General features: G+C 39.0%; 3 protein-coding genes across 4 annotated transcripts in view; 1 reads left to right on the forward strand and 2 right to left on the reverse strand.

Annotated features, from left to right (window-relative positions):
* Positions 1–4,227, reverse strand: part of pkd1b (polycystic kidney disease 1b) — a 50,065-nt gene extending 45,838 nt beyond the window's left edge. Inside the window, exons 1-5 of the mRNA XM_083556677.1 lie at positions 4,143–4,227; positions 3,665–3,845; positions 2,429–2,601; positions 1,857–1,972; positions 1,607–1,754 (exon numbers count right to left, since the gene is read on the reverse strand). Of these exons, the coding sequence (XP_083412803.1) occupies positions 1,607–1,754; positions 1,857–1,972; positions 2,429–2,601; positions 3,665–3,845; positions 4,143–4,203 (679 nt within the window). The 5' untranslated portion in view covers positions 4,204–4,227. The remainder of the gene's footprint in view (positions 1–1,606; positions 1,755–1,856; positions 1,973–2,428; positions 2,602–3,664; positions 3,846–4,142) is intronic.
* Positions 4,228–7,224: 2,997 nt separating this feature from the next.
* mrpl27 (mitochondrial ribosomal protein L27) lies at positions 7,225–10,456 on the reverse strand. Its single transcript, XM_083557674.1, has 4 exons — positions 10,313–10,456; positions 9,643–9,771; positions 8,189–8,256; positions 7,225–7,469 (listed from the first exon to the last, which is right to left on the reverse strand). The coding sequence occupies exons 1-4, from the start codon at positions 10,350–10,352 to the stop codon at positions 7,263–7,265; spliced, it is 444 nt and encodes a 147-aa protein (XP_083413800.1). The 5' UTR covers positions 10,353–10,456; the 3' UTR covers positions 7,225–7,262.
* Positions 10,457–10,911: 455 nt separating this feature from the next.
* Positions 10,912–14,062, forward strand: part of eme1 (essential meiotic structure-specific endonuclease 1) — a 9,938-nt gene continuing 6,787 nt past the window's right edge. For both annotated transcript variants that reach the window (XM_083556589.1, XM_083556590.1), the window contains exons 1-3: positions 10,912–11,041; positions 12,488–13,065; positions 13,973–14,062. The exon at positions 13,973–14,062 is cut by the window's right edge and continues 38 nt beyond it. In XM_083556589.1, the coding sequence (XP_083412715.1) occupies positions 12,489–13,065; positions 13,973–14,062 (667 nt within the window). In that variant the 5' untranslated portion in view covers positions 10,912–11,041; position 12,488. The remainder of the gene's footprint in view (positions 11,042–12,487; positions 13,066–13,972) is intronic.

Below are 14,062 nucleotides of genomic sequence, written 5' to 3' on the forward strand. Positions count from 1 at the left end.
CATTATAGCAATTTAAATAGTCTACATAAAGGGTATGTACGCAAGTTATAATGCATTGTAACAAGGCTGCAGGTATAACACCTCACATAGAATACAAGATGGACATAACACTTACCTTAACATAACATTACAGGCACTATGTATTGTTTATAATGCATTATAACTATCTATAGAGTGCACACTGGTTACTTATGCATGTTATAATGTGCTATTAAGTGGAATATACAGTATAGAGTACATTCATGAAAAACACCATAGAACATTATGGAGTTTGCTTATTAAGCTACATGGCACGCACTATATGGCCAAAAGTAATGGAACACCTGGCACCCGCCACATGCGGTTCTTCCCAAAACTGTTACCAGTTATGTAGAGGCACACGATTGTATAGGACATCTCATTAGCTTTGAATTTTCCCTCCTTGAACTAGAAGACCAAACCTTTTCCAGCATGTAAATGCCTCCATGAACCAAACCAGCTCCGTGTAGATATGGTTTGTATGGATTGGAGTAGAAGATCTCCAGCTATAGCGCTCCAACACTATTGAACACCTTTGGGATGAAAGTGAACTCTGACTGCACCCCAGGTCTCCTCACTTTACCTACATCAGTACCTGACTATATGAGTAGGAACCTCCACAAAATCTAGTGGAACATCTGCCCAGAACAGTGGAGGTTGTTATAAGAACAAATGGCGACTAAGACCGGACTTACACCGGGAAAAAATTTTCATAAACGCCTTTGGTACCATTATTGTCCCTGAATTATAAATCTCCATGATATCTAGTGGAACATCTTCCAAGAAGAGTGGATGTTGGATTTCATATTCATTTCAATTCAATTCAATTCAGTTCAATTCAATTTTATTTGTAGAGCTCTTTTAACAATATGCATGGTCTCAAAGCAGCTTTACAGAGATAAAGAGGTTATAAGGTGGTATAAAATAGTGTTTAAATTTAGTGCCTATACGTTTGTTCCTTATAATTGTAAGTTCATCCCTAATGAGTGAACCAGTGGCAACTGTGGCAAAGAAAAACTCCCTGAGACATCATGAGGAAGAAACCTTGAGACTCAAAAAAGGGAACCTGTTCTCATCACTGTTTGTCCATTCATTAGTTATATCATTGTTAAGGTGCTTAAATGAGAACTTCATGCAAACTGTGGTCCTGAGCTATTGCAGTAGGCTGTTGATAATTATCTGTAGCTACAAATTTCACAAAATCAAATATTAAGTCTAAATCAAATGTAATAAACCTGTTACTTGAAAAAAATTAAAGGAATTGATGATACAATTAAGTTTTCTATACGCATTAATGGAATGAGTCTCCAGCGTCACTGCTTATATATGTAGAAAAAGTGTGAAGTCATTTATTTTTACATGAAACATTTCTAGCATTTGTAAGTTTGCTGTATAAAAGTAATGAATCGCATTGGGAGATGCTGGTTTGGAAACACAAATTTAGGAAGGTAAAAATCACTCATCGGTAACAGTATCCTCATCACGTCTTCTTGTTATTAATTCATTTCTAATTAATTATTCTTATACATTTCCAGAATATGCAGTAAAAAGGGAATTTCTCAGCTAAAATTTCTTAATTTTCACATACCTGGGGGCACTAAGTGATGGCTCGGGCTGCAGTACGGTCGTAAAATCTGAACTTTAGCTGCGGTGAGCTGCTGACTGGGCTGAACCACCAGTTCTACAGAAAGCACCTGGCCTCCATGACTCACCCATATTCCTGGGAACAGCATCATCTGTGCGAGCAATGATAAAGTTTAGATGTTTTATTTTTAATCGAAGTGCAAGGACAACTACTGTACACCAGTGAGTATAATATAAACACTATGTGTGTTTACCTCAGCTCTCTGTTGGTCTAAGTCTGGTGGTGAAGGCAGTGGGTGCAATTGGGAGTGTGTGTATACGCCAGACATTAACGCCACTCCAATGACATAGCTGTCCAACGGCAAAGACACTTCAGGAAAGACGAATCGGGGTTAAGTGATTTTTGTCAGATCACATGAGAGCCGTTATTTCACCAAAGCTTGTTTCCTTTGTCACATAATGGGTTATAAATGTTATTCATGTTAAAACATCTGGCACAACAATACAATTGTACCATAACTAAAGCCTAGTTTAACGTAATACATCCTACCCCCAGCCCACACTTTAACTTTAGCCTAATCCTGACCTAGCCTCAAGCCCAACACTAACCCTATACAAGCATTAACATGATATCATTTTTAACCAGAGCTCATGCCCAATGCTAAACCCAGACTTTACTACTAACCACTGGGCAAATTATAACTGTAGACTAATCCTAAAAAAAACCACAGAAAATCCTGTCTGCTTATAAAAAAAAAACTTTATTCTATACATTATTCTCTGTATGTTTTCAAGAGCAGTAATATACTTAAACTTTGTTTATTACCTGATATCTCTTTCCCACAGATAAAGCGGTGCTTTTGGTCACATGGACTGCTTGTCCAGTATCCCGTATCAAGAGACATCTGAGAACAAGTTCCGCGCTCTTCCACACCATGAGTCGGGTCACCCAAAGGACTTAAGAGTTCATTTCTTAGCCAAACCAATTCAGGGGTTTCTCTGGAAAGGATTAATAGTGATTATAACTACATCGTGAATAGAAAGAAAAACATTTACAAAAATTGTACAGAAACAAATTCCAAAAACCTGTTTGTCAATCAATCAATCATAAAATAATAATAAATCATAATAATTAAATATAAATAATAAAAACAATAATAATAATCTACAACTAAACTGTATACTGCTGTATATGAACCAAAAAAATCAACAAATCAGAATTATCTGCAGTATGGCCACAAGGGAAAAATAAAATCCACAATCCACAAATTCAAAGCAAAAAACCCAAAGCAATCCTCCGAAAAATTAAATTCAATTAAATTTAAATGGTAGAAAGAATTTTAAAAAAATAAGTAAATGCAAATAAATATATTAAGTAAAATCAAATGTGCAGCAGTCGTGAAATAAAGTTTGTAGCCGCACTGAAAACAGATGCCAGAAAAGTCAGACTACAATTATAGTTATAAAAGTGATTGCACATGTAACTAATTATTATTACTGCACAAAATTGCCATAATCTATAAGATCAAACAAAACAAATTAAAAGAAAAGTATTGGCTTTTCCAGCTGTATTTTCCAGCCAGAGATTCTTCTCCAAGCTGTTGCCACAAACTTGGATCCAAAGCTGTTCCACCATGACACTGTGCACAAAGCCAGCTCCATGAAGATCTGCTTTACATGGGGTGGAAGCATGTGTGAAAGATCTCCTGCTATAGAGCTCTGAACAGCTTTGGGATGAATATGAATGCTGACTGCACCCCAGTCCTTCTCACCTTCTCACCTACATCAAGACCTGACTTAACTGACACTCTTGTGATTGAATGAGCACAAACCTCCCAAAAATCTACTGGAACACCTTCTCAGAAGAGTGGAACTTATTATATCAGCACATGGAGACTAAATGTGGGATGGGATGTTCAAATAAATCACAAACCATTCTCTAGATGTCTACAAAACCTTTGTCTATATAGTTTACAGGGGATATTATGGACATTTCCTCAGAAAAATATTGCAGTATTGAAACAAGTATAAAAAAGTGTATTAAAATATCGCAGTGGCTTACAGCAGAAATGAGTCTTCTATAAACTTCTGAACGCCGGGTTGGTCCACCACGGCGAGATCTCCTCTGTCTGTTTTCTGACATTCCATCCTCGCTGCTTGCCAGGTCAGTGCAGATGCTGACATCCAGTAACAGTGCATTCGGTCTCGATCGATCTGAGCTCCTTTTGGGCAACAACTTTCATCTAGTAAATCAAGAAAGTACAGTATTGCTTATACTTGTTTAGATATATTTTTTAGTGTATGTGTATATATATATATTTTATTCTTAACCTTATTTTCATATTTTATAGTTATACTTTATTTTTATATTCTATTTTCATGTTAACATGTTGGACAGTTGTAAAAAAGCATGTCGTATATATGTGTGTATATATATATATATATATAATAATATGTGTGTGTGTGTGTGTGTGTGTGTGTGTGTGTGTGTGTGTATATATATATATATATAAAACGGTATTCAAATTTGAAGATCTCACCACGGGAGCAGCTCGTCACAGCACAGATAATGAAGACTAGAGTCAGGTGGAGGAGATCCATGTCCTAGTCCGTCCATGAGGCCTCTGAGAAGTCGGTCTTTTCACACTAACATTTACGCTGTAGTTCAGCACCTCCTCTAAAAACAGCCTTAATCGTTCCACTTGTTCTCTCTGGCCTTTCCCATTTTTACCCTGCTTTCTTTCTTTCTTTGTTCGTACTCAGTGACTCATTAGCATTGTGTCCTGCCTGCTGTAGCGTCCTTACCCCTCTTTCTTTTTTTTTTGTACCCCTCTTTGGATGACTTTTAGTTTCTCACAGCAACAGAGCGTTGAGCACACAGGAGTCTTCATTAGCATGCTATAAAATGTCTCCCTGGGAATGAAGTCATTAAATCCGCTTGAGCAGGTTAAAGCCTCGGCTGTTCAAAAGACAGCCTTGCTAAAAAAAAGAAAGAAAAAAAAAAAGAGAACCCAATACAGGAATGTTTTAATGGTCTCCATTACAAATAGCATTACAACCCATCAGCTTTAAAACCATTAAAACGGTTACCAAATAGTTTCCACTATGTTGGGTGGCTGTGTTTGTCTTTAAATCATCATTCAACTGAGAAAACCCAGTGTAGAAACTTCCTGCAGATGTTTCACGGTGTCCCTAATGGTGCCCAGTAGATCTGTTGTTTGGTTAACATTCTCAGTATTAAATTTGGCAGACGTCCTTTTCACATCTTACATTTTATCCCATTCATACAGCTGTGCAGCTATTAGGGGTTAAGGGCCTTGTTCAGGGGCCACAGGAGTGACACCTTGGGGAGGCTGGGATTTAAACTCATGACCATCCAATCCAATGCTTTTTTTTTAATTCTTTCCTCGCATATCCATCAATGTTCGAAAGCCGGGGTCAGAGCAGAAGGTCAGCCATGATACAGCAGCCCTGGAACACAAAGGGTTAAGGGCCTTGTTCAAGGGCCCAAGAACAGCAGCTTGGTGATGCTTCAATAATCCCCTGCTTGATGATGGGGAGGTGGTTAAGACTCTGATTTACTGATCAGAAGGTCGTGGGTTTACGCCCTGGTGTTACCAAACTGCCACTCTTGGGGCCCCTGAGCATGGCTTTTTACCCTTTGGGTGCTGTATCATGGTTTACCACAGCTTCCAAACATCGCTAAGGTATGTGAAGAAAAATATTACTGTGCTGTAAGTCCATGTGACAAGAAAACAAACATTCACTTGAAAGAATAATTTCCAAAGAACAGGAAATCTGTGATGTTCGAAAGTGCCTGGAAAATGGCCGTCATTCATCCAGGAACATCTGGGAAACAGCTTATTGATAAATCGGTGAAAGCGGTGATCATGTCGAGTAGAATAACGAGAGCTGGAGAACGACTGTTTGGCCATGTTTCATCCTGGATGTTCAATACGACTGCGAAATGCAACACTTTATCAACCCTCGCTTTCACAGTAAGCGTGGAAATGGGCTTGGGAATGAAAAAAATTCACTTGGTCCAAGGGTCTCATTAGGACTAACGTGGGTGTAAAGTGCTTTAAGGGGGAGGGTGGGGGAGAGAGAAAATACCAGTCAAGCCAGAAGCGGAGAAATAAATCTCCATGGCGATGAGGAACAATCACGTCCTCCTCCTTCTCCACCTCCTCACGCTATTTATCTTCAGCCAAAGCGGGGCAGAGTCAATAGCGGTGACGCGATGGAGTGCAAACATGACAAAACTGCCTACAAGCAAGAGCAAATTGTTTACCAGTCTGGAAAAAAAAGCTTTTCCTTCGACATTGGAGAAAACTAGAATATGGCAACTGTGTACAGAAAAATGTCATCAAACATTCGTTCACACAAAGTGTTGTATCTCACCAGTCGGTGTTCTTACAGTTAGTTGCTGTACGAAGGTGTGGGCCAACCAGCATTTCAAGAATGATGACAAAGCATTTTTTGCTATCAAAATTAAACAAGACATTTGGGAGAAAACAATCCTCACAAATTATTTTGATCTGGTAAGTAAATGTTTGCTTGGTAAGGAGCAGTGAGATTGGACTCTGAAACAATGCGATAAAGGTCATGAAATCTGAGGAGTGAAATCCAGAGTGATGGGTGAATCAGTGTTAAGAAGAGAGGAAGATGAATTGATTTACAGATCATGCCTAGTGCCTACTGGCCTGTGGGGGCAGTGTTATGCTCTGGGGATGCTTCAGTTGGTTTACAGTAAACCCACGATAATTTGCTGTAGAACTCGTGGCTTGGAAAATTCTTATTTCTTATTTGGAACCTGACTAACAGCAAGTTGCGGATGATCTTAAAATTCGCGGGAATCTGAAGCGGGAGCGAATGTTTAGGAACGTCAGGAATAACATTTTAAACTGTGTTTTCACTAACACACAAATCCACGGATTTTCGGAACTCCTGGGGGGGGGGGGGTCTTAGAACGTAACACCCCACCCCCACAGTTCTGGGGAACACTGTATACTGAATCACCAGGTTTTTTTATCACTGGATTTTTTTTTCCTCTGTGATGGAATGTCAGTATTTATCAGGCTCAAATTGGGAAAGAATGGTTTTGAACATTGGAAACCAAAGAAGTCCAGAACTTTGCCAAATTAGGAAGCTTGGAATGTGCTGGAGAAGACTTCATGCAGCAATCTTAACGCTCTCATCAAGATCTTGGCGTGGAGCGAACGCAACTTTGGACGGCAATAAATCTCGTGGCATTGCATAAACTTTTCGAAATAATGTGGCGTATGCAAAGTAAAAGAAGTTCAGTAAAATATTAGTGACTGTTTTTTTTTTTTACCAGGAAACGAGGAGATCAGGAAGTCCACAGTGTATCCGTAATATAAAAGAAACAATACAAACCATTTAGAATGAAGTATTAGAAGTCATTCAAGTCGAGATTTAGTTTTCAATACACTGCAGAAGGTTAATGATTTTTAGATACAAACACTCATATGGAAATCACAAATTCAGATGATTAGTGGAAATAATTCACTGGCGAATGATATTTATGATATATATTTATTAACTTAATATAAAAAAATGAGATAATTGATGAGCTCCATGTGTGATTTTTTTTTCCCCCTTATTTCTCAGTTCAGGGAGAATCTCAGAATCAGCTGGTCTCAGACCATGTCCACTAGTTTGAAGATGTTCTCCTGCTTTGTGGGAATGACGTTGATGAAGGACTTGTAGAGCACAGCTCCTTTGGGCAGTTTGGGGATCACTTCTCTGGCTTCGGTGCTGCGGGGAAGAGGGACGTAGACTTCCTTGGTGAAGCGGACCATCCCGTCCTCCAGAGCGTACAGCGTGTTGTTCGTCCCCATGCCAACCTGTCAAAAAAAAAAAAAAAAAGGAGGAAAGAAAGATGGTGACACATGGAGTCATGGTCAAAAAGAGCGAATGAAGAGTGCAAAAGTTTGTACAACCTATGCCTTTGATTAATGAATAAACATATAATTATTACATCTAAATTCACGATAAATTAAACCCCACACACAAAATAGACCTCAGAGGGTTGTTTTTTTCATTTTATTTTTAAATGTCATATTTTTATGAACAACGAACAAACACGTAACGTTTCGGATCTGAATGTTTTATATTTATGTAGTCCATATAAGCATGTTTAATAAAAAAAAAATAAAAAATTTTTATATATATAAATAATACTATAATAATAATTTTTTTATAATACAGTTTAGACTATTAATTATTCAGAGATATTTCTTTAACTTGAAAAATAGTTATTTGTAACAACAGCTTTAATATTCAATATACAAAAACACGATAACATACATTGCAAGCTGTAAGATTAAGTATAAAATAATTATATTTAGAATGATTCTAAATATTATATACATTTTAATTATATATATATATATATACACACATACATACATACACACACACACACAATATATTCTATTTAAATTTGTGTATAATACACACACACACACACACACACACACACACACACACACACAGTATATTTTATTTAAATTTGTGTATAATATATATTTTTTTTAGTATTAAGTATAGCCTGTAGCCTTACATGAGCTCCTGGGTGCCAGCGCATGAGCCTCTGTGTGGCGAGGATGTTCCCGGCACGTACAAAGTCTCCTGCAAGAACACAACATCTCAGGTTAGTGAATATAAAAAACACACACACACACACACACACACACACACACACACACACACACACACACACACACACACACACACAAATTGATATATATATTTAGTAATTTTTTTTTTTGTTTACACTGCAACAGCACAAAAAAAAAAAAAAACATAGAAGAAAAGTCACACTTGATAAGATTTCACACAGAAAAGAAAAGAAAAATTATAGACTGGACAAATGTATTGGCACCTTGTCAAAATTGCAAATAACAAATAATTGCTTTTCAAGGATGTGATGCTCTTGTAATGTGTATTTAGACACACCTGTGGCGAGTAACTGCTGTGGGCAATATAATAATCACACTTACTACCAATTAAAGTGAAGAAAAGTTGACTCAATCATTGTGCTGTGAGCATGGAAAAAAAGGAAAGTGTTGAGTTGTCTGAGGATTTGAGAGAAATATTTGTGGAAAAACATGGACAATCTCAGGGCTACAAGTCCGTCTGCAGAGATCTTAATGTTCCTGTGACCACTGTGTGCAATATCATCAAGAGGTTTACAGCCCATGGCACTGTAGTGAACCTCCCCAGATGTGGACGGACGAGGAACATTAATGAGACATTATAAAGAAGAATTGTTTAAAAGGTGGATAAAGAACACCAGGAGGACACCACTGCTGACACGAAGGCATACAAAAATCAAGACTGGAGTCCAAAACCTATGACAAAACCACAATCCTTCTGGGAGAATGTACTCTGGACAGATGAGACAAAAGTAGAGCTTTTTGGTAAAGGATGCTTTGATGCTTCTGGCTCTGGATGCCTTGACTGTGTGAACGGTATCACGAACCCTGTTGATTACCGAAGGATTTTGGGCCGCACCCTAGTGGCCAGTGTCACCACAGGAGGTCATTTGTCGTCCCACTGGAAACGCAGCTTTCTGAAATACAGCAATGAGTCCAGATCTAAATCCCATAGAACACCTGTGGAAAGATCTCAAAACTGCAGTTTGAGAAAGCATCCTTCAAATCTGAATGACTTGGAACTGCAAAAATCCAGTAGAGAGAAACTCATTCATGGTTACGGGAAGCGATTGATTTCAGTCATTTTTTCCAATGGGGTGCTGCCAAACATTAAGTTAAGGGTGCCAATAATTTTGTCCAGTGCATTTTATTTTCGGGTTCTGTGTAGAATTGTATCAGATTTGACTTTTTTCTCTTTTTTTGTGTTGTTGCAGTGCAAACAAAACAAAAAAACCCATGTGTTCAACAAAACATTTGCAACTGCGGAATCGTTACAGCTCCAGACGACCCTAACGTACTCTTCGGCTCATCGTCTTGTTGTATAATGAATGTAGGGATGCGCCAAAATGTCAATATTTACCGTCCTGTCTCTTAAAGCCGTATCTGTGACCGGGACTTTTCCCTCCAAGGTTCTTGCTGCTGCCTCCGGCCTTTTTAGATGCGAGCCTGCTTGAGAGAACCGCTGGTGTCTGACAGGACATGAGAAAACCTGCAGAATCACACACAAGAGTAGACTTTTACATTACACCACAGTAAATTCTATCTTCACAAAGTCCAGCTTGTTGGGACCGGGGTCAGAATCCCAATTTCAAATCCCCAGGAAAACCGTAATGCATGGAATATCGATGCTTCTGTTAGAGATGATGTATGTAAAGGTGCAGTTGTGGCTACAGTGAAAGGAGACGTGTTGAATTGTGTTCATTGGGTTTCTTGCTTTAGTGATTATGTTCATTCTCGCTGTATGAGATTCCTCTCTGTGATACTGCATTTCTCTATAATATGATAAGTATAGCCGTGGCACCATTAAGTCGACATTAAGAGTCGGATTGATTCAGATCAGTTTTCTATTATAGACCTTTGAACGCTACACAGTACTCTCATGCGCATGCTCGTAGGCAATGTTAGCCCTTTACGAGTTTTAGCGTGATATAACATCACAGCAATACATATACACAATTATTTATAATATATCTTCGTTTCAAGGTATTGTTTCATTTTGCTCGATATGTAACGCTGTTAAATAAACTCACCCGCTCGGGGTCTCACTAACAAGGGCATGAGCGCCGCCATCTTGAATCACGTGACCTGCGGCGCCTCGATGACGCTTATTGCCTGCGACACAAACGTGCTAATGTTTTGTTTTTTTTTTTACTCGAAAGCTTCAGAGTACATCATATATATATATATATATATATATATATATATATATATATATATATATATATATATATATATATATATATATATAAATAAAATGATGCTCTGTTAGTTTTACTGTCATTTAATATTTAGTCTTATTAGTATTTATTATTTGTATCGAAATAAATAAATATATTAACATGTACAGGTGGATGTGTAGGTTATCAGATTCTGTACAGAGTATAATTTTAAGGCTGACAAACCCTTCACTGACCTCTGTCAGATTTTTCCCCAGTATTTGGAACCACTGGCGTTTTAGTTTGTATGTAAATATATTATATTGTGGATTAATGGTCTCTTTATTAATTTTTTTATTTTTGTGATTATTGTTGGTTGTTGTCGGTTTGTTTGTTTGTATGTTTTATTGTCGTGTTTTTATGTGTCCCTAAATAAAATATATTATCATTATTATTATTCGGATGTAATAAGAGGTATCGACCATTAGGTGGCAGCAGTACGTGCAGTCACTGATAATGCGACGTAAAAGGAAAAAGTAAAGAAGAAGAAGGAGACAAACAAACCCGCGTGATTTGGAATTGGACGATATCATCGTTTAAAAGGTATGAGCTCAAATGTGTACGATTTTTCGAAACAAAGTAGATTTTATGTATTTAAACGTATAATGGAATATTTATAATCTGCTTTATATACAATCCAACAAACCCCCCACCCCCACCGCGGTTGGTTATCTAATATGCATTCTGTAGTGGATTAATTAAAATATGCTCATTAATTAAAAGAACACTCAGTGTGGGGCTTTTCTAGGACACGGTGGTGTGATTGAGCTACAACTGCAACAAGTACATCAGTTCTTCTTTCAGCTTCTCCCATTAGGGGGCGCCACAGCGGATCATCCGTCTCCATACCCCCCCCCCCCCCCCCCCGTCCTCTACATCTGCCTTCTTTAAACCAACTACCTGCATAAACCTCCTCCTTGGTCTTCCGCTTTTCCTCCTTCCTGGTGGCTCCATCCTCAGCATCCTCCTACTGATATACCCCATGTCCCTCCTCTGCACATGTCCAAACCATCTCAATCTCACCTCCCTTACCTTGTCTCCAAAACGTCCTACATGCGCTGTCCCTCTAATAAACTCATTTCTAATCCTGTCCATCGTCGTCACTCCAAACAAACATCTCAACATCTTCAGCTCTGCTACCTCCAGCTCCACCGCCTGTCTTTTACTCAATGCCACTGTCTCTGTCTCTGTCTCACCACAGTCCTATAAACTTTCCCTAAGCAAATCCCCCAACATGTCTACATGCACCAATTCTGACTAGATTTCCAATAATGAGAATTGACAATGCAGCTAAGAACAGAAGGAGAATCTTCACCTCTCGTATCTATGGAAGTTCTAAGAGGCCATGCATTATAATTTTTTTCTCTTTGTTTTATAATTCTTTTTTTCTCCACACGCTCGCTGGTTATGGTTATGATCCGCAATGCTGCCTCTAGAACATGCTCTAATACACAGATCAGTGTACTGATCACAAGGAAACAATGTTTATATCAAGTGCATAAGAAATTGAAGTTGCGGTCATGAGAGAAAACAAGAAATTCTAATATTGCACGACCTGTCAGAACTTCAGTGCATTTCTTCTGTTGAAACACACAGCGAGTCACCAATCAGGATCGAGCGCTCGCTCAGTTTTAAACTCGTTTTGATTGGTGCTTTGTGTCTCTACTGATCACCAACTTACAGTTCAGCATCAGTTCAACAGAACATTGAGAGAGGAATAAATGATGATGAAACTCCAGACTCTAAAAAAGGTTTTGGGTTCATGATCATTGTAATAGAAATCAATCAGTGTTTGAGTCATTAATATCATTCTATTAATAGATCAGTGTGCTGAGAGTCACATTCTAGTCTTTACACATAAACTGAGGTGATTAGGTAAAGAATCTTGTAATAAAAATGATAATAGAAACATTATAGTTATAATAAATCAGTACTTTGTATAAGGAGTGAGAGTTTATTGATAGTCTGATAATGTGTGTGAATGTTCAGGATGGGGAGCAGCAGTCGAGCAGAGTTTGGAGTCATAGACAGCGACTCGAGCGATTCCGAGCAGCTCCCTGTGATCGATTTCTCCCAAACAACAAGGACACCGGGGCGTTCAGGCTCTGCGATCACGCGTCCGGTCTCGGCTGGAGAAAAAGTCTTCACTGTCAGCAGTGGGAGTGAGGATGAAGAGGCTTTTGTTCCTCTGGCTGTCAGGCTGAAACAGAAAGCTATAAAGAGCATGAGTGTGAGTCAGAGCTCGTTTGCCAACCAGAACGGAGCCCTGAACGAGAAGGTCGATGGAACAGTTCAGGTTTTAGGACGTGATCCATGTGCTGCGAGGCGGGACGGAAAAATAGGATCTAACTCCGCTACGGAGGAAGACGCCGCCATCCGGAAGCGCAAACGCACCTTGGAGGAGATGGAGGCGAGCAGAGAGGAGGCCCTGCGCAGGAAAGCCGAGCGAGAGAAGCAGAGCGGAGAGAGGGAGCGACTGAGGGCAGAGAAGAAAGCGCTGACGGAGGTTGTGAAAGCCATGAGACCGGACGAGTGCATCAAACACATGGTGGCGGTGGTGGATCCGGGTAGGTGCTGCTGTTGATGCGTCCTCCTCACTCTGTTACATGGTGTAAAGTAGAGGTTGAGCGATTTATCGATTTGGTTTTTGAATTGATTGCTGGAACTATCGGCAAAAAAAATTACAAAACATAGTTTTTCCGGGTTGCGTTATACAGTACGAGAGCGGCCTCTAGAGGCGAATCATTAAAAGAATTTGGAATAAAAAAAAAAAAAGTGTGTACAATAGTTTGCATGGAAAAAAAAAAACACCGGATACATTTGAAAACGCTGTTTTCGTCTCCACACTTTCATTTTCAATCGCTTCGACCTGCGTCTTTCCCCCTCAGGTTTATTTACTTCATGGCTAAAGCATGTAAGTGTGGACACCTAAAGGCGTTTTTGTTGATCTACCACAGTTCTGTTTTGTAGTATCTTGGTGAATTGCACGTGCACAATCCTTGTGTTGCTGCTGGATTGAAGGTTTACAGTTCAAAAGTTAAATGAATCATTTCACCGTTTTTAGAATCTCAGTTTTGATAAAAACGCTGTTCGCCAAACGCGGTGTTAAATCTGTACTTTTAGTGCATTTTTTCACTAATACAATAGCACACATCAGAGATCGTGACGTAACGCGATTTATGGCTGGAATTTAAACTCGTTCATTAATTTAGATGGTAAATATGATCTTAAAGATCTTTAGGGAATTCTGCATATTTGAGTCTGGGAAAAAATTTGGATTTTTGGAATGAAAAATGTGTAGGAGCCCTGTACTGTTACTACCCTTTTACATGGAGTGTTACGTTCGTTAGTTTTTACCATTAACTTTACTATCGCTCCACCTCTAGTGTAAAATCTGTAATTGTGTGTGTGTGTGTGTGTGTGTGTGTGTGTGTGTGTGTGTGTGTGTGTGTGTGTGTGTTTGTGTGTGTGTAGGCCTGCTGCAGATGGAAGGTGGTGGTGATCTCCTGACCTCACTGCACACGATTGGATGCAGCTGTGCCATTGAGAAGCAGCCGCTACCAC

The sequence above is a fragment of the Silurus aristotelis genome (assembly GCF_946808225.1).
Source record: "Silurus aristotelis genome assembly, chromosome: 12".
Taxonomy (NCBI): Eukaryota; Metazoa; Chordata; class Actinopteri; order Siluriformes; family Siluridae; genus Silurus; species Silurus aristotelis.

Excerpts from the sequence above, each read along its gene's own strand:
- mrpl27 (XM_083557674.1), bottom strand. The coding sequence starts at position 10,352 with ATGGCGGCGCTCATGCCCTTGTTAGTGAGACCCCGAGCGG. Across the intron at positions 9,772-10,312 it reads GTTAGTGAGACCCCGAGCGG|GTTTTCTCATGTCCTGTCAG; the intron begins GTGAGTTTATTT and ends GTGATTCTGCAG. Across the intron at positions 7,470-8,188 it reads GCTGGCACCCAGGAGCTCAT|GTTGGCATGGGGACGAACAA; the intron begins GTAAGGCTACAG and ends TTTTTTTGACAG.